We start from the raw sequence: 23348 nt of genomic DNA on the forward strand, positions 1-23348 counted from the left end.
ATTAAAGCCTTGGCTTAGGTCTCTATGCTGGATGTAATATTTATTGATTTATATTAAGTACTTGATATGGTCAATAATGATCTGATAAAAAAAGCTTACCTTTAGTTACATTGTTCTTACTGAGCATAGAGAAGAAAGATTATATTTATCAGAAATGCATTAGTAAGTTTTATGAACCTGAACTTGTTGGTTAAATGCCACAAGCATACATATGAAGCCTATTATTTACTATTTTGGGTAATGTTCTTTTTATGACCTGTATACACATGAAAATCCGTATGTATGCAAATGCACTGCACCCAGTTATACTGCTTTGGCAATACAGGATGTGACAAAAATACTGCAGTTAGTGTGATCGTATTCAAATGCTATTTAAAAATTATATCATAAAAATAATAGGAAAAAAAGGAAAAATTAGGCTCATTGGCATAAGATTCAAGCTAGTGCTATACCATCCAACTCTTTTTCTTTTTACTTAAAAAATGAGAGAGAGAGAGAGTGAGTGAGCGTAACTCCTCCTTGGAAATGTACATCATGCAAAAATATGACAAAGGGAAAAGCTAATCCAAACTGCATGTGCAAAGGGACACTGCTACACTGTAGGTTTTGTGTGATTACTGAGGAAAAGGACAGCAGGGTTATAGGCAAGATTTTTAAAGATGCCTAAGGGATTTGGAAGCCCAGTTCTCATTAAAATTAATGGGAATTGAGTGCTCCACTCCCTTAGGACATAATTCCCAAAAACATATTTGTAAAGTTCCCCAAAGAGCTGGATCTCAATCAGCTTGGCTTTAGAAATTCATCATTTTGGTTAGTTTGTCCTTGATAATTTGCTGTAGCTAAGAATCACACCTTGGATGCACAGTCCTGCACACCTTTCTCATCTTCCTACCGTACTCCCAGGTTGTGCAGGCACAGGGTCATACCATAAAGGGTAGCACATAGGAGGCTGCTCCCATTTTCTTGTCTATATCCTTTCCTGCAGCTGCTTCTTCCCTTGTCCCATGCAGATGCTCATTCCCTTCACAAAACCAATCTCTCTCTCTTTCTGCCCCCCAGTATCACCCACCATATTCCCAGTACTATCCTACCACTGTTTCTCCATCCCTATCCACCTTCAATGTTCCTTACTCCTATTTGGCCCTTCCCATGCCAGCTTCCTTCTGCTTTTCTATTCCTCCCTGGCTTTTAAGTAGCTCCCACTGCCCTCCACCACTGGCCTGACCAGGATTCCCTGTTGGCACCCCACTTTTCTACTGACTAGGTTGCCCTCTCAGATTAACCACCATCTCAGTGAGCAGATTTCTGTAGTGATAATTGAGGCCTAGTGAGCCTAACATTGGGAAAGTGGATACAAGTTTATAAAGTGTTAAATAACTTATCACAACAAATGTTGATGGGAAAGGTGTAAAAGGGAGACAAAGACCAAATTAGTCTAAACAAAAAGTCCTAGTAAAATAACTCAATGATTGTTAAAATCATGCCTAGTAAAAGAAAGAAAAGTGGGACTAGAAATCAATGGACTAAAATTGGTGTGTAGGAAATTAGGCCTAACTGGTGGACAAAATAATCAGGGGATGGACTATTCCACCCACCACTCCCTCCTGGGGTCCTCAAAAAGAGACTTTTGTGGGAAATTAGCAACCACAATGCTGGATGCCTGAAAGATGGGAGACCACAAAGGGCTTCACCATTATGGCTGCCACCCCGGCAGCTCCTGGGATCCACAGTGACACTACTGGGTCTGATCCTGAGAGATATCCTGACCAGAGTTGGCCAAAGAAAAGGACCCACATGACATCATCACCTCCACCGGCTTCCACTAAATCCCAAACACCATCTGGGGTGTGAGATTTAGTTAGTCCCCTCGTGTGTTCTTTTCCTTCCCCACTTCCTCAACTATCACTTAGCCAGAAAAGGTGCCTGAAGACTCCTCAACCCTATGTCATACTCTTATGACATCCTTTGGTTTTCTCAGGAGCACAAATAAAGTCATTTTGGAGATAGAGAATTGGAGCATTATTTTTCATCAGTAGATAAGATTATACTTCTCTTGATATTGCCAGGCTAGTGCAGACCTAAAGAAGAAAGCTGCTGCCACTTTGATTAGGAACTAAAACAGGTTTTATTCTCCAGTTTTTGATTAGGGTTTTTCTCTTACTCTCTTTTTTCGCTTACTAAAATTCATTGATATTGTGGTGGTGAATACTGACTTTCTGGGTTCCCTTATATGAAACATTCATATCATAGCAAGTGGCATTGTCTGTAATGTTTTACGCTTTCCCCCTCATTTCAAGGAGCAGCCATGATTACAAAAACTGCTGGCAACTTGTCCCTGGCAGCAATATGTCCCCGGCAGCAACATTGCTATCCATGGGAAGCAGGTGGCAATGTGGAAGCAAGTGGTCCTTGTGTGGACATTGCGTTCCTGTAACAGAATCCCTGAGCTCAGCCGGTTTGGCTCTGTGTTCGCTAGAAAAAAGATATGATAGTAACTTGAGCTGGCTAACTCGAGGTGAAATTCTAGTTGAAGACAAAACAGTTTGTAGTTTTCTTTCAGGTAAACCAGAGTCTTTAAATTGCTTGACCTAGTATTTCATGTGAAAACAACAAACTGCTTTGCCTTCACTAGGATTTTGCCATGAGGTAGCGAACGCAAGTGAAGAATACCTTTCCCCCGCTATGGAAAAACAATGCCGCATACATGGAGCCATCTTACTTTCTATTCTCGAATGGAAGAATTCAAAGTAAACTCTGCTGGTTAAAATTTACATTCTCCGTTCCTTATTTTGAATTATTCCCACAAGGGTACAATGAGCCACTTAGTTCTTAAGAGATTAGGTAGCCTGGTTGTTTAATATCTTCAGTTCTGAATTCTTTGGTGCTATATGCAAAGTGTGTCACATAAGTGGCTAATACGTACTGAGGGATGTTAATAAAGTGATGGTTCATCTCAGGAACCTAGGTTCTCACAGAAATTTATTTAGTGGCCTGAACCCTGTGGTCAGTATCTGAAAGTTACCTTTACATTTGCAGTAGCTGTCTGTACAGAGAAAGTATCAGGGGGTAGCAGTGTTAGTCTGTATCCACAAAAACAATGAGGAGTCCGGTGGCACCTTAAAGACTACCAGATTTATTTGGGCAAGAAGTGGGTTTTTTACCCACGAAATCTTATGCCCAAATAAATCTGTCTTTACAGTGCCACCGGACTCCTCGTTGTTTTTGTACACAGAAACAAATTGGTGGAAGTGTGGCAAAACAAGACTGTAATCTGACAAGCATGAGCAAAGCTATAGTCCACAGGGAATGTTTTGCAGTGCCTGCTTGTATTATGGGCATAGGCCTCACTGTCCTGAGCACAACAGTGAGCTAAAATGAGAGAATATTTTTGTTTAATACTAAAAAAAGTCAATACCCACCCCCATTCATTTTGTCATTTAAGTTTGCACAGAGTGTGTTTACTCTTCATATATAAAACAGTAACACATAAAACACCCATTTTGATTATAAAATCGCCAAGGAATCCAGAAGATGTAGAAGCATCTAAAATATAGATGTGAATACAGACCAAGAACAGCTTTTTTTAAACTTACATTTAATATGCAGTATAAACTTATTGTTTCTTCCTCCTCCTCCCTCCCTTTATCACTATATTCCTCTCGCAGTTGTTTAGGGACACACATGGTATGAATTCTCATATCTTCCCTTCTACAAATTTTTCACAATATCATGGTGAAGTGATCTGTACACTTCTATAATATGAACCACAGTGGTGCAAGCTAAGGACCAAAATCCTGAAGTGCTTCTCTAGAAAAATTTTAATTTGGCCTGTAAGTGATTTACCATATCCTATTGTGGGAAGGTGAAATCACATCACAGAAGTAGGAGTATGTTGTCTCTTACTCTGCTAATTAGGGATGGGCTTGAACTATGAAGTCTAGCTCCAGTTCAAATTTCCCCATGTCTGAGGCTGCTCAGATTCAGGGTATTCATTCAGACTTATCTTCAGTGGTTATATCTATATGTATATCTATGAGAGAGAGAGAGAGAGAGAGTGAGTAAATACCAGATGGTATAGTTTGCAACACTGTACTTTCACAACATCAGTTTTATTCAGTTGGCTGAGGTTAGTCAGAGAGTTTCGTTCACCAAGCTGAACTAAAATAACCAAAAGGTAGACATAGGTACAGGATAGTATTCTTTGAAAATGGTCAGAATCACTTAATAAAGTTTCTTATAGACAAACAGACACTTCAATTGCAACTTCAGCACAAGGAAAAATTGACTTTTTCCACTAAATATTTAATATAGATGTTTTCAAAGCACCTCATAAACATAATAAAAGATGAAGGATTAAATGGATGCAATACTTACCCAGCTAACCCACCAAAAATCTCGGTGACATAGGAATAATCCCCTCCTGATTTCGGGATAGCAACTCCTAGCTCAGCATAACATAGAGATCCAAGGACAGCAATCCCTCCTCCAATCACCCAAACAACAAGAGCTAGTCCCACTGACCCAGAGTGTTCCAGAACTCCTTTTGGTGAAATAAAGATTCCAGAACCAATAATGTTACCTGGAATAAACAAAAGATCGGTGGGGTGTTAGAGGAAGGAGATAGATGCAAGGTCTCTCATTGCTCCTCCAAGGTTTGATTGCATTTATGTTTGCGTAAACCTTAAGGAAAATGTTGCAACTTAGCAAAAATCAAGTAAAATGGAGAGCATTAGGTCTGCTGAAGTAGTTTGTGGGAAGCTGGTGAACGTGTTTTTACTAAAGCACTGCAATTATACACATTTAAACAGTTTGTAAAATTGTTCCCCCTCACCTGCACTGTCCCCAACTATTATAATTAAAGGGTTCAGGATTTTATTCACAAAGAAGAGTATTTCATCTCCTTCTAAGAGGAGTCTAAGTAATATAAGGTCCACCTACAATATGGATCAGAGTCTAAATCAGGGGTGGGCAAACTACGGTCTGCGGGCGGGATCCTGCCCGTGAGCCATTTTAAGCTGGCCCTTGAGCTCCACCCAGCTCAGCCCCACTCCGGCTGGGGCATTGGGTCGGGGGGGGCGCACCACCTGGCTTGGCCCCGCTCTGGCTGGGGCGCTGGGTCAGGGACCACACCACCTGGCTCGGCCCAGCTCCGGCTGGGGCGCTGGGTTGGGGGCTGCACCTCTGGCTCGGACCTGCTCTGGTGCTGGGTCGAGGGCTGCATCAGCGGCTTGGCCCTGCTCTGGCTGGGGCACTGGGTCGAGGGCTGCAGCATGTGGCTCGGCCCCACTCCAGTGTCCCGGCTGGGGCGTTGGGTCAGGCCGCACCATACGGCTCACACAGAAGCTAGGCATGGCCCCACTTTGGCTCCCAGGTGCTCCAATGGCCCCCTCCGGCACTCGAATGGGAGCTGCAGGGGTTGTGCCTGTGGACGGGGTAGTGTGCAGAGCTGCCTGGCCACGCCTCTGCGTAGGAGCTGGAGAAGGGACATGCCACTGCTTCCGGGAGCCGCTTGAGGTAAGCGCCACTCAGAGCCTGCACCCTGAGCCTGTGCCCACATCCCGAGCCTCTGCCCCAGCCCTGATCCCCCTCCTGCCCTCCAAACCCCTTGATCCCAGCCCAGAGCACCCTCCTACACCCCAAACTCTTCATCTCCAGCCCCACCCCAGAGCCCGCACCCACAACAAGAGCCCGCACCCCAACCCCAATTTTGTGAGTATTCATGGCCCGCCATACAATTTCTATTCCCCGATGTGGCAAGTTTGCCCACCCCTGGTCTAAATAATACATGGTTTAGCTACAGTGTGGTGACCAATCAGAGGCTGTCATTTGGGGCTCTGGCCAAAGGAACAAATGAAGTTAAACCCATGTTATAGCTTGTACTTGAACAAAAGCCTTAAAAAGGCTGAAGTCCTTGAAGTCCATTAAAGTCTTGATATTTCTAACATGTGCTCAGTGTCCATGGATTCTTAAGGGATAAATAATATTGTGTGAACAATATATAGGACAACGTGAACTTTGTAGTACTAATGATTGATACATGAGCTGAAGTAACGCTAAAATTACAAAGTGAACACTCGATTGTTGCAGCATTTTTCTTTCCCATGGAGCCTGTCTACTCTCACTGAACTCAATGGAAATTCTGCCATTGTCTTCCTCGGGTGCAGGAGCAAGCCCACAGAGATCAGTCTCAGGGGTGAGCCCTAACAGGAGACCCCTATCAGGACACCCCTGTTAGACTTGGGGTTTTCAGTGCAATATCCTTATCCTGGCAGGCTCAAGTACATATTTTTTTCCAATATCAAAACTTCTATGAAGAGAATAGGGAAACTCCTGCAATAATATTCTATAAAGAGACTTTTCTCCTCTGTGTACATGCATACACACACAAAGTTGGCTAACTTTGAGCTACAGTTGTTGAAGTGCATTTCCTATCAATGCAATCACTAAAAATCCTGGATATCAGCAGTTAATCAGCATTGACATCTAGACCAACCACACTTCATATGCCTGTCCACCCACATGTCATCGCATCAGATTCATTCTTTCTCACCTTCTGCACAACAAACATCCTTTCACTTCTAACATATAACCACACCCAATGCATACTTCCCATTCTTCAAATCATGCTAGCATGCATTGCCTTAACTCTTATCTCAAATTTTTTTAGGTAGAATTAACACAGACTTTCTTTGCATCGATCTTCACTGCAGAGGATGTGGGGGAGATATCCACATCAGAGCTAGTCTTTTTGGGTGACAAATTTGAAGTATTATCCTACACTGATGTGTCAATAGAGGAGGTTTTAGAACAAATTGCTTACATTAATACAGTACATTATTGCTTACATTAACAGTAATAAGTCACGAGGACCAGAGGGTATTCAGCCAAGAGTTCTGAAGGAACTCAAATATGAAATTGCAGAACTACTAACTGTAGTATGTACCCTATCGCTGAAACATGCCTCTGTACCAGATGACTGAAAGGTAGCTAATGCAATGCTGATTTTGAAAAAGGGTTCCAGAGTTGATACTGGCAATTACAGGACGGTGAGTCGAACTTCAGTACTGGGCAAATTGGTAGAAACTGTAGTAAGGAACAGAATGATCAGACACATAGATACATATGCTCTGTTGGGTAAGAGTCAACATGACTTTCGTAAAGGGAAGTTATGCCTTACCAATCTATAAAATTCTTTCAGTGCGTCACTGTGGATAGTTCTCTGAAAACTTCAGGTCAATGCGCATCAGCAGTAAAAAAGGCTAACAGAATGTTAGGAACTATTAGGAATAGGATAGAAAGTAAAAGAGAAAATATCATAACACTGCTATATTAATCCACGGTATGCCCATGCCTTGAATACTGTGTCTAGTTCTCAGCACCCCATTTCAAAAAGGATACAGTGGAACTGGACATGGTTCAGAGAAGGGCAACAAAGAAGATTAAGGGTATGGAAAGATGTCCACATGAGGAGAGACTACAAAACTGTTCAGCTTAGGAAAAAAACAGCTAAACAGGGATATAATAGAGGTCTATAAAATCATAAATGGCAAGGAAAAAGTGAAGAGAAAAGTGTTATTTGCTCTTTCCCACAATACAAAAACCAGGGGTCACCCAATGAAATTAATACACAGCAGGCTTAATACAAACAAGAGGAAATACTTTTTCACACAATGCAGAATTAACCTGTGGAACTCATTGCCATGGGATGTTGTGATAACCAAAAGTATAACTGGATCCAAAAAAGAACTGTGTAAGTTCATGGAGGATAGGTCCACCAATGGCTATTAGCCAAGATGTCAGGGATGCAATCCCATGGTAAGGGTGACCCTAGACCTCTGACTGCCAGAAGCCATGGGTGGATCACTCCAACTGCCCTGTTCTGAACATTCCCCCTGAAGCTCTGGTACTGGCAACTGTTAGAAACAGGTTTCAGAGTAGCAGCCGTGTTAGTCTGTATTTGCAAAAAGAAAAGGAGTACTTGTGGCACCTTAGAGACTAACCGATTTATTTGAGCATAAGCTTTCATGAGCTACAGCTCACTTCATCGGATGCATAAAAGTAGAAAAATGCAGTGAGGATGTTTTTATACACATAGATCACGAAAAAATGGGTGTTTATCACTTCAAAAGGTTTTCTCTCCCCCCACCCCACTCTCCTGCTGGTAATAGCTTATCTAAAGTGATCACTCTCCTTACAATGTGTATGATAATCAAGGTGGGCCATTTCCAGCACAAATCCAGGGTTTAACAAGAACGTCTGAGGAGCGGGGGGGTGGGGGGGTGGGGGAAACAAGGGGAAATAGGTTACCTTGCATAATGACTTAGCCACTCCCAGTCTCTATTCAAGCCTAAGTTAATTGTATCCAATTTGCAAATGAATTCCAATTCAGCAGTCTCTCGCTGGAGTCTGGTTTTGAAGTTTTTCTGTTGTAATATCGCAACTTTCATGTCTGTAATCGCGTGATCAGAGAGATTGAAGTGTTCTCTGACTGGTTTATGTTTCTTTGTTTTTTCCTCCCTTCCACCCCTCCCCCCACCCAGTTCCACAGATGTTCTTTTTAAACCCTGGATTTGTGCTGGAAATGGCCCACCTTGATTATCATACACATTGTAAGGAGAGTGATCACTTTAGATAAGCTATTACCAGCAGGAGAGTGGGGTGGGGGGAGATAAAATCTTTTGAAGTGATAAACACCCATTTTTTCATGGTCTCTGTGTATAAAAACATCCTCACTGCATTTTTCCACTTTTATGCATCCGATGAAGTGAGCTGTAGCTTACGAAAGCTTATGCTCAAATAAATTGGTTAGTCTCTAAGGTGCCACAAGTACTCCTTTTCTTTTTGTTAGAAACAGGATACTGGTCTCACCCAGTATAGCAGTTCTTATGCATGGAAGGAAGCAGCTCTCTAATAGGAGGTATGAGAAGGCTGCAAGGTACAGAATGGTCCACTTGGTGGGGAGTGGGGGGGACTGATGACTAGCTTGGTATTTCACAGCAAGACAAAGAGTCACTATTTCTCCAGTGGATGGTCCTGGTGTTCAGAGGCGATGCGTGGGGGCAGCGCTCGGGGTCACATGTCCCCTCCAGAGGTGCTGCTTGGCTTGTATTGAGCACGTTCAGTAACATCTGCTGAAGCCACTGCCCTCACTCTGCGCCCTCCCCTCCCCACTATCGGCCGGTACAGGTCATCTCTGCTAGTATTTGTTGCTGGAGGGGTGTCCCACAGTTGTGGACACAGTTGTGCTGAAGTAGGGCTTTCTGCTGCAGAGTCTAGAAGGTTCCTCGCTCCTCATACATCAAACAGCCTACTCCCCCCCCAGATGTCAGACCACAGATAGAGCTGTTAGCACACAGAGTTGCTATAGTGCGTTGTCATGGTAAATCCGTGAAACAAAACAAAAAACAGTTCCACATCAACATAACAGACAACTCATCAAGATGCATCCTCAGAACAACATACTTTACATAAGGACAATGGAATGAAGGTGGTTTTTATTATTGTTCGGAGCTGAGTGGCTTGGGCATCATAACAATGAATTTAGAAAGTGGGAGTATTTTACCAGCCCTGCTAATGTGTTCACTCACATAGGACAGAGCTTCTGTATTGTTACTTTGTTTAAAGAAGTAAAGCATTTCCAAGCCTGTAGCTCAACCAAGTCAAAAGGCTAAGCCTCAAAACCTTCATTTTGGTGTCATGTTGGTTCAGCTGAGATGACATTTTATATATCCCTGCAATTCACACTGGTGTGTAAAATGCGGGTTGATGTAATATGGACTTTATTATTAGCTGTGTGATACTGGATGGGGAAGGGTCTCTCTCTCTCTCACACCCACACACAAATAAAATAAAAAATGGGCCAACAGGCAGTTCAGAAACTTACTTTTTTCTTTAAAAGAAAGCTGAGATTCCCGAGTAATAACTTTATCTCCAGGAACCATGGCTTTTAGAAAAACGCTAAATATCATGAGATTTTTGATAAAATCATGGGAGTTGGCAACCCAGTTAAAGTAGGGTTAAATCTGCTGTGGAACCAGAATCACACACAAAAGAGCAGATTTTGCTAGTGTATTGGTATAGGAACTCAGTGAGTAACTTCTGCAGTTGCCTGACTTTTATCTTGTAACAACATTGAATCTCTTCTTAAATATTTTCCCATGGGTGACACCATTTTCTGTAGTAAAAACTACTAGGTTGCTTTACATTGGTGATTAATTGCACCTACACATAAGTGACACTATCCCCTGAGGATGCATTAGAATGTACAATATCAGGATGAGGTAATCTCATGGTATCTCATTAAAAAGTGGCAAAATCCAAGGCAGGAGCAGACTCAATTTGATCCTATTTGTATTCAGGAAGGAACTCTGTGTGTATGTGCGTGTGTGCAAAGAAACAGATTAAAGATTGATTACAGAGTGCTGTTTAAGATTTCCCTTTGGATTTACAGCCTAGTACTAATTTCAGTGGATTATAAAACTGAATTACATCTTTTAAAATCAAATGATCCCTCCCCCACCCCCAAAAAGCAAACAAAGTGCTGCTGTATCTTAAAATGATTAATTTAAACTGTTTATAGAGTTAAATAAATATTGATCACACAAAAATATAGAAACATTCAAAATAGAATTTTCATCACCATTTTGAAATGACTGAGTGCTGGATAGAATCACACACAAAAGGAATTCCTATTGGACATAGGCTAGAATGATTGAAAAATATGGTAGAAATCTGGTTAATATTAAGTTTGTGGCAGAGCAGCTTTCTGGCTGACACTTGAGATCAGGACAGTGAAAATCTAATTAACATTCAAAATAACCTTCTCAAGGGAAGACAGTCACCCTGGGTGGAATGCTAAACTAGTCTGAGGGAACCTGATGACTGGACAAGAACTTGTTCAAACTGGAACAAGAACAGCTATGCAAATAAACTGCCTTCTAAACAAGTGATGTGCTGACAGGTCCAGTGCATTCCTTTTGAGTGCTGCAGATTACATAAGAAAAAATTGGAACAATAAGACTGAAAGCATAGAAATGGCTAATTTCAGGAAAATGCCAAAAATACAATGGGTATTGTGCCAGAGAGAAGTGTATGATCAGGTGCAGAAATGGAGTAAACTCCATTATCGCCTGTTTTGACAGGGGAAAAAAGGGTTGTGTGGCTGGTATGGCAAGGCAGGCTATTCACACCTATGTATCAAAGTAACCTGAGAGTATAACAGACATCCAAAGAAAGGAGGGGAAGCTTCACTGACACAGGGGTAGGTGACTGAGGCCAGGTCTACGCTACAAACTTTGGTCAACACAAGTTATGTTGGCATAAAGCCGTCACAGTTAGTGTATTGCTTATGCATGTGCATATCTGGCTCCTTGCACCAGCACTGTGTGTGCTTACTGGGAGTGCTTGTGTTAATGCACGGTGCGGTGCACCATGGGTAGGTATCCCAGTGTACAACTTGTACTGTTCAGTGCACTGTCTTTTGGGAAGTCTTGGCAATGTACCACTGGGCAGAAATGTGTTGTGCAGGGGTGACTGGGAACAAGCGGTCAACTTTCAAGTGTGCAACTCTCTCCATTCCATAATGTCATCTATATCCCATAATTTTTGTACCTTTTTTCAAAATCCCATGAACCTGGGCGACCCTCCTTGCTGTCTGCCATTTCTGACAGAAGCATGTAGCCTGCACAGATCTGCACTATTGCCATAAGTGTTGCATGCACAAGATGCATGATCCTCCAGTATTTGCAGTGGCGTAAGAAAAACCGAATCAGTGGGGAACATGACAATTTCTTGGAGGACAGATAGCTGTGGGACATAATGAGAACCAATTCATGTGGTTTTTAGTCTTTTTCGACTTTATGATCCCTTCTATTCCTCTGCCAATGTGGATGAGAATTTCAGTCTTTGAAAAGTCACAGAAATGCATGCCTCTCCTGGCTGCTCAGATGAAGATGTCACTTTACCCCCTCCTCATTCCTAGATAGGGGAACTCCCTCCATTTCCTATTTCTGTCTTGACCCAGCAGCAAGAATTCTCTACCTCTCACTGCCCTGATGCTTCTCCTCTGACTGGGTCCGAGCAGCACCACTTCTCTGGTTTCCCCCTCTCCTATCTCCTGCTGCCCCAGGACTGTCTCCCTGATATAGGGCCATACATAAAAGCAGGGCAGGTCTATGTTCTTAGTCCCGAGGCTCTTCCATGAAGCTTCACTCACATACTGAGCCATGAAAACTGGGGAATTGGTAATGCTTCTCTCATCGTGACAGCTCATCCTGCAGGCACCAAAATCACATGACTTGCAATTAATTTGTGTAAGTTTGGCAACACTGTCTTCCGCAGGTTGCCTGGAGGGGACTACCCCTACCCACCACTACCCGCAGGCTATGGTGCTGCCATCCAATCTCCTCCATCTCCCGTTCAATCACTATCCTGTGTACCCCCCTCAGCCTCCTTCCTGCCCCGACATTCCCTGCAACCCTAAATCTGCCTCCTGCTCCCCCTCACTCTTCCCCTTCACCTTTCACAGTGTCTCCGCACAGTCCCTGTGTCCGGTCTACCCCACTGAACTAGGACAGCAGCCATTCTGCCTGGGGGCTTGGCTTCAATGTAATTGAAAAGAGTGGGAGACAGCAGCTGACTTTATTAAAGGCAGCCTCACTTCCACATTCAGATAGACTAATGGCAGCCATCTTGCCGACTTTAGCCCCAGTGACAGTAATAGCAGATGGTGGCCACTTTGAATAAAGGAGAATTCATGAGTTGGTACCTTTCATCATGTTTTAATGAGACAGGTTAAAAAAACACACAAATTGCTAAAGTCATGATACAGTCATGAGAGTTGACAATACTGAGATTTGGTAATTGAGCAGAGCCTTTATCTACACATCACTGTTCAAAACCAGCCTTAAGTCAGCAGGGAGTGTAAATAGCTTAAAATCTGCCTGTTCTGTGAACTCCTCTACAGATGTGGCCCTTCCATAGCAAGAGGTACATTGGCAGGGCAGTATGGGGAGATCTGTATTGCCATTCTCATTAATGTACCTATATTATGGATACTTTGCTTCAGTTCTACCAGCTCATGTGCACTAAATTCACTTTTTGCTTTCATGTTCTCTATGGTATTCTCTCCTGTGAACATATGAGTTCCATCTTTCTTCTTGCAATGTCTTGCTGCAGATCAGAGGCCTGCTGCGAGAGCTTTCTGTTCTTTCATTGCCATGGCTGGAGTTCTGTTCTAAGGAGCTGCCACTCTGATCCTGGCAGAAGACATCACTTGACTCTGAAGTGTGTTGAGGCATTGATCATAGTTTATAAAGAAACTGCAGAAGCAAGGGTGCAGAATGATGTGTGGTACTGTAGTGGGGCGGTGCTGCTCCCTGCTGTCCCAGAGAGGGTCGAGCACCAGCTAGCCGCATTACACGTGGTGGAGAAAGTGGGCACAATCCCTCAGCCCCTGTGAGAAGGGGTCTGACGGGGAGAGCCACCCCGAGAGAGCCATGGAGATGGATCAACTAATTAAGCTCCTGACGGAGACCCAGGAGTGACAGCAGGCCGCCACACAGCTCCAGCAGCAGCAGCATACGGCTCAGCTCCAGCAGCAGCAGGACATTCAGCAGCTAGGAGCCCAGCTGCAGCAGTTAGTGACAGCATTACCGCGCCCCACGGAGCTGCAGCCGGGAGACGCGGCCGGGTCATCGCGCACCACTGCGCCGGTCCAGCTAACCAAGATGGGACCTGACGATGACCCCGAGGCTTTCTTGGTGACTTTTGAACTGGTGACAGCTGGTTGCTGGGTGGGCCCCTGACCAATGGGCCACTCTTTTGGCCCCATACTTGACTGGGACGGCCCACATGGCATACCAGGGGCTGGCTACGGATGAGGCAAGAGATTATAACCAGGTAAAAGCAGCGATCCTGGATGCCTTGGATGTCAGCCCAGACACCTTTTGGCAGCGGTTCCGAAGTCAGACATACCCCACAGGCACCCGACCCCGGCTGGTGGCCCAGGCCCTGAAGGAAACGTGTAAACGGTGGCTACAGCTAGAGAGCAGGACGGCAGAGGAGGTCACGGAACAAGTCATTCTAGAACAGTTCGTGCACATCCTCCCAGCCTGAGGACGGGCCTGGGTGCTCCGCCATCGGCCAGCGTCGCTAGCAGCCGCCGTCACACTGATGGAAGACTTCCTCACGGCCGAAGTGCCGGTGGGGCCTGCCATCTGAGCCCACCCCCCTGGGCCAGAGTGTCCTAATGCTGAAAGGAAAGGGGGCACCCCGACCGAGTGGCAGAACCACCGCCGGGGGCAAGAGGCTCGCTCAGGGCCTCAGGCCAGACGCCCCGAACTCCCCACTCGACAAGGGTCTGCAACCACCATGCTGAATGTTCCGGGGGCCAGTCGGAGTGCACCCAGGAGCCCACCGGGAGCCCCCATCAGGGGCGGTCGCCCTGAACTCGGGCCCTGCTTTCTATGTGGGAAATATGGACATTTGCAGTGGGCCTGCACAGAAATGGACTGCAGCTTCGGTCATGTCTGTGCGGGGGAAACCAGGGCCCGGCTACCACAGGCTTCCAAGATCACGGTTCCGGTAGTTGTCGGGGACCATCCCACCCAGGCCCTGATAGACTCTGGCTGCAGGCAGACACTGATTCTCCAGGCTTTGGGACCCCGGGCTGACCCCAACTTGGGAACAATTCGGCTGCAATGCATCCATGGTGATGTGCAGTCCTACTCCAGTGCCTGGATCCCGTTGACAGTGGCTGGGGTCACCCAACAAATTGTTGTCGGCCTGGCCCCTCGACTTGCATACCTGGTGATCCTGGGGCGGGATTGGCCCGCATTTGAGGAGATCCTCCACTCTGCCCTGGCGGTGGAAGGAGAGTGTCCCGAGGCCCTACCGGAGGAGGAGGATGGAACCCCAGAACCCGAGGGAGGGACCAAGGAAACAGACGGCCTCCTGCTGGGGCCCTTTGTTGAACCCCAACTTCATACTGATTTTTGCCGGCACCAAAAAGCCGACCCCTCCCTGAGCCGGGCCTTTGAACAGCTAGCGGTGGTCGATGGGACCATGGTTGACCCCCAGCATGCAATCCAGTGGCCCCACTTCGAGCTATGCTGGGACCATCTTTACTGGATTGACAGCAACCCCCGCATGAAGGAACCATGAACGCAGCTGCTAGTACCGCGGTGTCACCGATGGGCCGTGATGAAGCTCACGTATGACATCCCCGCTGCCGAGCACTCAGGCCATGAAAAGACGCTCGCCCGGATTTTGACATGGTTCTTCTGGCCCGGTGTTCACCAGGAGGTGAGGAACTATTGTAGCTCCTGCCCGGAATGCCAGTTAGCCGCTCCCCCACGAGTACCCAGGGCCCCTCTAGTTCCCATGCCCATAGTGGAGATGCCATTCAAGCGAGTGGCCATGGACCTGGTGGGCCCGCTCCGAAAAGTGCTTCAGGGTTCCAGTATGTCTTAGTCATCGTTGACTATGCCACCTGGTTCCCGGAGGCTGTGCCGTTGCGGAGCACCACCACCCGTCCCATCGCCGGTGAACCATCCACGGGGTCCCCACGACGTTCCAGCAACTGATGGATCGCCTGTTGCGACCACATCAAGCCTATGTGGCGGCCTATTTGGATGATGTCGTGATATACAGCTGCCACTGGGAGGACCACCTGGAATGCGTAGCAGCGGTCCTGAGATCCCTGCGACAGGCGGGACTGACAGCCAACCCAAAAAAGTGTTGCATCAGGTACCAGGAGGCCACGTACCTCAGCTACACCATAGGGGGAGGATGAATGAAACCTCTCATGGGGAAAGTTCAAGCCCTGGCAGCCTGCCCACCACCCACTACAAAATGCCAAGTATGACAGTTCCTGGGGCTCGCCGGCTACTATCAGCGGTTCATTCCAGGGTTTGCTTCCATTGCAGCCCCCTTAACAGGACTTTTGAGAAGGACAGTCCCCAGCGGGTGCAATGGTCCCAAGACTGTGAAAACGCCTTCTGGACACTCCAGACGTGTCTCTGCCAGGAGCCAGTCCTATACAGTCTGGACTTTGACCGGGGGTTTATCCTCCACACGGATGCCACGGAGGTGGGGCTCGGGGCCGTCCTGTCCCAGGACATTGATGGAAACGACCACCCGGTCCTTTACCTTAGCCGAAAATTATTCCCCTGCAAGAACTACACCGTACTCGAGAAGGAAGCACTCGCCGTGAAGTGGGCCTGTGATGCCTTACGGTTCTACCTCCTGGGGGCGCTGTTTACGCTAGTCACGGATCATGCTCCCCTCCAGTGGTTAACGAGGATGAAAAATAACAACGATAGATTAGTGCGGTGGTATCTGGCCTTACAGCCCTATGCTTTCACTATCCGGCATCGAGCTGGCAAAGACCATGCAAATGCAGACTTCCTGTCGCCTAGGAGGGATGGAAGTGCCTGGCCCCAACGAGCAGGAGCCAGACTTGGGGGGTGTGTGTGTGTGTGTAGTGAGGCGGTGTGGCTCCCCGCCACCCCGGAGAGGGATGAGCCCATCCGGGTGCCGGAATGGGCGGAGACAGGGAGCTCTGAGCCCACTCCTCAGAGGGTCAGGCGGCGACCCGGAAGTATAAAAGCTCGCCCTCAGAGCTCACTGAGGGCCCAGCCGCTGCGGAGACCAGACGCCTCCAGCCTGGCCCGCGACTGGGAAACCCCCACGGTGCATGCCAGGAGTTGCCGGACCTGCCCTGCGTCTGCTACCTGGAGGAACCCATGGTGCTGGATGCCCCGGAGGACATTGCCTGGACCCAGGTACCCCAAGAGGGGGGATTAGGAAGTAGCCCGGGGACAGCCGACCCTAGTCTGGCTGTAACGCTGCCAGAGCCCATGTCAGTGTGTTGCGGCCAGGATCCCCACTGACCCCGCAGCGGGTCTTCTGCCGCTGCTAGGGCCCTGGGCTGGGACGCAGTGGAGTGGGAGGGCCTGCGTCCCCCCTGCCACCCGACTCATGGGTGGCAATCTCCCCCTCTCCCAGGTCCTTTAGAGGCCTGGGCTTGCTAACATAGAACTATTTGCTTAGCCCCTGCCTGAGGGCCTGAGCTATTGACTTGGTTGCCCCGCCCTGATCCAGGGCCTGGGCCTGCTACTATTGAACTGTTTGCTCAGCCCCTGCCTGAGGGCCGGAGCTACTGACTTACTTGCCCTGCCCTGACCCAGGGCCTGGGCCTATTTCTATATACTGTTTGCTCCTGCTCAGCCCCTGCCGGAGGGCCTGAGCACCTGATTTATTGTTGCCCCGCCCTGACCTAGGGCCCGGGCTTATGGTGCTTGTTTCAGTTGCCGCAAGGGCTGCTGAGGGAGACTCCCGCAGCCGGACTAATTTCCCCAAGCATTATCTGTGTGTAGTGAGCCGGTGTGGCTCTCCGCCGCCCCGGAGAGGGTCGAGCCCTGGCTAGCCGCATTACAGGTACATACACAAATGCTTGAAAACCTTTTCATGACTATCCAGGCTCAATTTGCTGGGAAAGATGGTGAGAATGGTTTCTGAGTAGGCTAGTGAAGGAGGCTGTATGATCAATTCCAACAAATCAGTGATTGGTGGCCACAGAAAACTGGACCTGAAGTAAAAGGATCCAATCTTACACTTCCTGTGCAGCCAAAATTCCCATGGATAGAGCCCAGTACATAGTGATGTATTTCCACAAGATGGGTATTTGGGCAGGATTGGTGTTACGCATTTTCATTGTAATAAGGTATATCCTACACAAACTTGTGATTTCAGATACTCTGTGAACACAATCATCCATCTACAAAGAGCCGAGGACAGATAAAGGCCAATCTAAATTGTTCCAGTAGCAGCAATGGAAAAAACCGGGCAGGTGAAGTGTGTCAAGAAGAGAGTGTGAGCCAGTCAAATAAATTAGATTTAGTCTCCACCTACTGGCACAAGAGTGTAACCCAACAGTCCAGATCTAGTACAGTAGAATCTCAGACTCATGAGCTGACCGGTTAACCTAGTGTGACCAGATACCCCGATTTTATAGGGACAGTCCCGATATCTGGGGCTTTGTCTTATATAGAATCATAGAAGATTAGGATTGGAAGAGACCTCAGGAGGTCATCTAGTCCAACTGCCTGCTCAAAGCAGGACCAACCCCAACTAAATCATCCCAACCAGGGCTTTGTCAAGCTGGGCCTTAAAAACCTCTAAGGATGGAGATTCCACCACCTCCTTAGGTAACCCATTTGCGTGCTTCATCACCCTCCCAGTGAAATAGTCTTTCCTAATATCCAGCCTAGACCTCCCCCACTACAACTTAAGACCCACTGCTTTTTGTTCTGTTTCAGAGTAGCAGCCGTGTTAGTCTGTATCCGCAAAAAGAAAAGGAGTACTTGTGGCACCTTAGAGACTAACAAATTTATTTAAGCATAAGCTTTCGTGAGCTACAGCTCACTTCATCGTGTCACCTGCCACCACTGAGAACAGCCTACTCCATCCTCTTTGGAACCCCCTTTCAGGTAGTTGAAGGCCGCCATCAAATCCCCCCTCACTCTTCTCTTCTGCAGACTAAATAAGCCCATTTTCCTCAGCCTCTCTTCGTAAGTCATGTATCCCAGCCCCTTAATCATTTTTGTTGCCCTCCGCTGGACTGTCTCCAATTTGTCCACATCCTTTCTGTAGTGGGAGGCCCAAAACTGGACACAATACTCCAGATATGGCCTCACCAGTGCCGAACAGAGGGGAATAATCACTTCCCTCAATCTGCTGGCAATGTTCCTACTAATGCAGCCCGATATGCTGTTAGCCTTCTTGGCAACAAGGACACACTGTTGACTCATACCCAGCTTCTCTTCTACTGTTATCCCCAGGTCCTTTTCTGCAGAACTGCCGCTTAGCTAGTCGGTCCCCAGCCAGTAGCAGTGCATGGGATACTTCCATCCTAAGTGCAGGACTCTGTACTTGTCCTTGTTGAACCTCATCAGATTTCTTTTGGCCCAATCCTCTAATTTGTCTAGGTCTATATTTGTCTTTTTCCAATCATCCGGGACCTCTCCCGATCGCAACAAGTTTTCAAAGAGAATAGGCGCCTATTACCCCCCACCCTATGTCCCGATTTTTCACACTTGCTGCCTGGTCACCCTAGGTCAACCACACATCTCCTTTGGAACCATAAGTATGCAGTCAGGCAGCAGCAGAGACAAAAAAAAGTAAATACAGTACAGTACTGTGTTAAATGCAAATTACTAAAAAATAAAGGGAAAGTTTAAAAAAAAAGATTTGACAAGGTATGGAAACTGTTTCTGAGCTTATTTCATTTAAAGAAAGATGTTTAAAAGCAGCATTTTTCTTCTGCACAGTAAAGTTTCAAAGCTGTATTAAGTCAATGTTTAGTTGTAAACAAGCATAATGTCTTGTTCAGAGTTATGAACATTTCAGAGTTATGAACAACCTCCATTCCTGAGGTGTTTGTAACTCTGAGATTCTACTGTACAGCAAAGAAAAATAAATATTTTTATAATAATGTTTATCTGGCCTAAGGCCAAATTCTGCTGTTACATTGCAGCAAATCTGGAGCAACATATGTAAGATATTGGAATGACCTTGGATATACACCAGTGTTCCTGAGAGCAAAATGTTACCCATTGTTTTGTTTGCATATGTGAAATACATGAATGAAAATGTGTACATTCAAAGAAGTGAAATTTGTAAGTGAAGCATGCAATGGCAAAGGGACTTTTTGTGTTATCTGGCTGATATTATGGGAAGACATATGTACACTCTGTAAGGAACAGACTAGCATCCCAGAGAGAAAATTATGATAGTAGAACTACAATACATTATTTTTGTATAATTATTCTGTATAGGCTAATACACACACTCTAGTACTGTAGCATCCATGGCAAAGAAAGTATGTCTAACCACTTGTAATATTTAGTATTATGCATAATGTGAGAACACAAATGACAATTTCAATGAGTGCAGTGTGCGAGTCTGATCCTGCTACCATTGACATTTGCCAGAGACTGCAGTGGAAGCAGGATTAGGCCCTGTGCTTTTAATTTAGTTTTTCTAAAATGAATATTGCTTTTATAGTTTGCGTGAAAATTTATATGCTCTTTAATAAATGTATAAAAACAAGATGTTCTCCTAATTAACTTAGAAGTATCTGACATATATCTGTCTTGGCCCCAATTATAGCAGAATCTAAGCATCTCATGCATTTATCCTCACAATACCCCTTGTGAGGTAAGGAAGTGCTATTATTCCCATCTTGCACATGTTAGGGCCTTGTCTTCACTATAAAAAAGTGTACTCTTGAGTTACCTAACTTGAGTTAAGAACACACCTTTTTTGTAGTGATGACTGACTTGCACAAAGTCACACACAATGTCTGTGATGGAAGATGGAATTGAACCCAGGTCTCCTGAGTCCCTAGTACCCTAATCACTAGATTCCTTTTATCTTAGACAAAATATTTAGGACCCAATTCTGCATTCCTTATACTTTCATTAGCTTCAGTAAGAAGTCTTTCTGAACCTCCTCCAAATGATTAAAGCCCTTCTGCATAATGTAAAGAGAGGGAAATATAGGTATTTGTTTCTAGAGGCTTCGGATCCTGCAGTTTGGCTCCCCACTGAAATCATAATCATCACTTTGTGACATGATCAGCATTTCAGCTGCAATCAATGATGAGGTCAAAAACAGGATTATAACTTCACGTGGGAAATAAGCAACAGGAGCAGATGGACTTTTTAAGAAAGAATGATGCTCTTTTTTTGCAACTAGTAAAAATATTATGGAAGAGGAACACAAAGTAAAATGTAGCAATTCTGCAAGTTAAATGTTTATCCAAGTTTTCTACAAGACAGAAGCATCTCTCGAAAAACCACTTATGTGGCACACATGAAACTTGAAAAGGGATCCTGTAACAGTACAGATCTGTTTCTGGTCTACTAATTTGGGAAATTAAGTTCAGAGCTGTCCAAAGTCTCTTTTACAAAGTCTATACTTTTTTTTGCCTTATCCACAATAACTATATTATTTGAAAAGGGGTGGGAGAAAGAAACCTAGTAGCCATATGTGCTTGATGTTAATGAAAAGGCTTGTTGTTCCGAGTAACTTAGAGAAATTGACCCATAAATTGTTCAAGAGCCGTTCAGTCGTGCGAAAATATGACCCCTGTAGCACTGCCAAAGTCCGTGAGACCTTGGGTGATCTACTCAGAATTTCTAGTCACCCAAATTAATTAAACCTCTGGTGTCTTCAAGCTCCTGCACACAATGATTCCAAGATGTGTAACTGTACTGGAAAGGAGAAAAGATGTAACTGTTTTTTTTAGCTATTTCCTCCTTTTTTCACTGTTCTTGGATATGGGAACCACTCCCTTTCATATTCATTACTGCTAAGTTCAATCACTCAAAAATCATGAGTCAGCCCTCCCCCTCCCCCCCATGAGATTTTTAAAATAATACATTTCAGGTTCTTTTTACTTGTCTTTTGGTTTTTGAGCCTTTAGGGTTCATATTTTCAAGATTTTCTCTGAAACCATGAAACATACTTTTATTTTTTAAAATAAAAGCTGAGATTCTTATCTGTAATATTGACTCCAGGAACAGAGACTTTAAGAAAAATATCATATTGCAAGACTCAAGATAAAATTGTGAGAGTTGGCGGCATTGCTACTGTTGCCAGTGATTGACAGAGATGAGCATCAAATGATATGAGAGCGAGAAAATAGCCCATAATGCAGGAAATTGTGTCAGATTTTATTAAGTTTTTTAATAAATGCTTTAACAAATACAGACCTGGAGTAAATGGTGGAGCCTAAGTGAGATGACACTAGGGCTGTTATTATTTAAAATAGTCATTATGAAAGTAGAGAGAGAGAATGGACAGGAAGCATTGAGAGGAACACAACACTTTCAGAACGGGCAGTACTTTGGAATACTTCTGTTATGAATATAGACACTCCAAATACATTAAGAAAACCATTTAAGAACCTGTTGCTCAGAATAAGGGAGGATCTACAGAAGTGTTCTGGAAAGAAAACACAGGAGGACAGCATGTATGCTGCTATTTATGTTGCAGAAGCCTTTAGGATTGGGATCAGCACTGGTCCTGCCACAAAGAGAACACAAAATTGAAATCAGTTGGTACAGAATATAGGACAAAAGTAAGTTTGCTTTTTGCCTGCTGTTTTTCCTGGAGGCCAGGTTGAAGTCAATGGAGCTGTGCTTCCTCACAGCAACGCTGAATTGGGACCAACATCCTGAAAGGTAGTGCATACAGCAATCTTTCCTTACTCTTAAAGAAATAGTCTATGACTGATTTTCCCTTAAACTGCAAAGTATATATACAGATATGTAGGGAGACATAGTGCTGGACTAAGAATAGGTTCTATGATAGAAAATGGATAGTACAGGTAAGAGGAGCTGTAATCAATGGTCAGAGAGTTTTCTATAGAGATCGGAGTTCAGACCTGTCATTAGTAAACCATATAAACAACTTTAAATGGACAGACCAACTGTAAACCACGTAAATTTGCTGATGACACAGAACTCTGAGTGGGCTGATGAAAACAAAGCAACTATTACATACACTGTGGATCTGCCTTGCAACAGGCAGTGAACTGTGTGTTCCACAGTTCAGTGCTCGAGGGACTAATTGAGACGGGACAATTACCTGTTCCTTACAAAAGATCAAATATATTCTTGCTTGATGGATATCATTGATGGACCAAGTAGGGAATGCCCCGAAACTAAGGATAAATTCGTGTTCACATTATGAATGTTCTACTGTAAGTTATGCAGTATTTGTCTAAATAGGTTGAATTTGTTAATTTACACATTTGTTACTGACTAGTTCATTTGTGGACTGTGAAACCTTATTTTTATTATTATTTATTTGTATTACAGTAGCATATAGAGACCCCAACCAAGATCAGGGCCCCAACATGCTAGGCACACACCTGAAGCCCTAGCACACACGTAGGTCTTCCCCTGAAGAGTTTGCCTACCTTTTCTATTGAGAATGTAATGTGGGAGGGGAAACAGGAAAAGAGAGGTGGACTAACTTGCCCAAAAGCACACAGCAAGTTGGTGGCAGCCAGAAACAGAATGCAGATCTCCTGAATCCCAGTGAAGTGCCCAATCCACTGGACTACCAGCCTCTCTAGTTTGATCTTAGATTTCATTAGTAGAAGGAAAATTCTCTTTTTTAACAGGAGTTCTGTTACTACAGAACAAAATAGGGAATAACCTCAAGCAGCTGATCAAAACCATTTTGCATCTGCTGTCTACTTTATATTTCAAATTATGTAAAATACATTTTATTTTAAGTCAGTTGCTGAGCTGAGAAGTTTCAGCCCAATTAAA

The 23348-nt window shown here is 45.0% G+C and overlaps 1 protein-coding gene across 1 annotated transcript in view; it reads right to left on the bottom strand.

Annotated features, from left to right (window-relative positions):
- The window catches only part of SLC7A10 (solute carrier family 7 member 10), an 86394-nt gene that overhangs the window by 27421 nt on the left and 35625 nt on the right, over window positions 1–23348 (bottom strand). The window contains exon 2 of the mRNA XM_074968742.1: window positions 4375–4579. Coding sequence (XP_074824843.1) covers window positions 4375–4579 — 205 coding nt within the window. The remainder of the gene's footprint in view (window positions 1–4374; window positions 4580–23348) is intronic.

The sequence above is a fragment of the Natator depressus genome, chromosome 12, assembly GCF_965152275.1.
Source record: "Natator depressus isolate rNatDep1 chromosome 12, rNatDep2.hap1, whole genome shotgun sequence".
NCBI classification, from domain to species: domain Eukaryota; kingdom Metazoa; phylum Chordata; order Testudines; family Cheloniidae; genus Natator; species Natator depressus.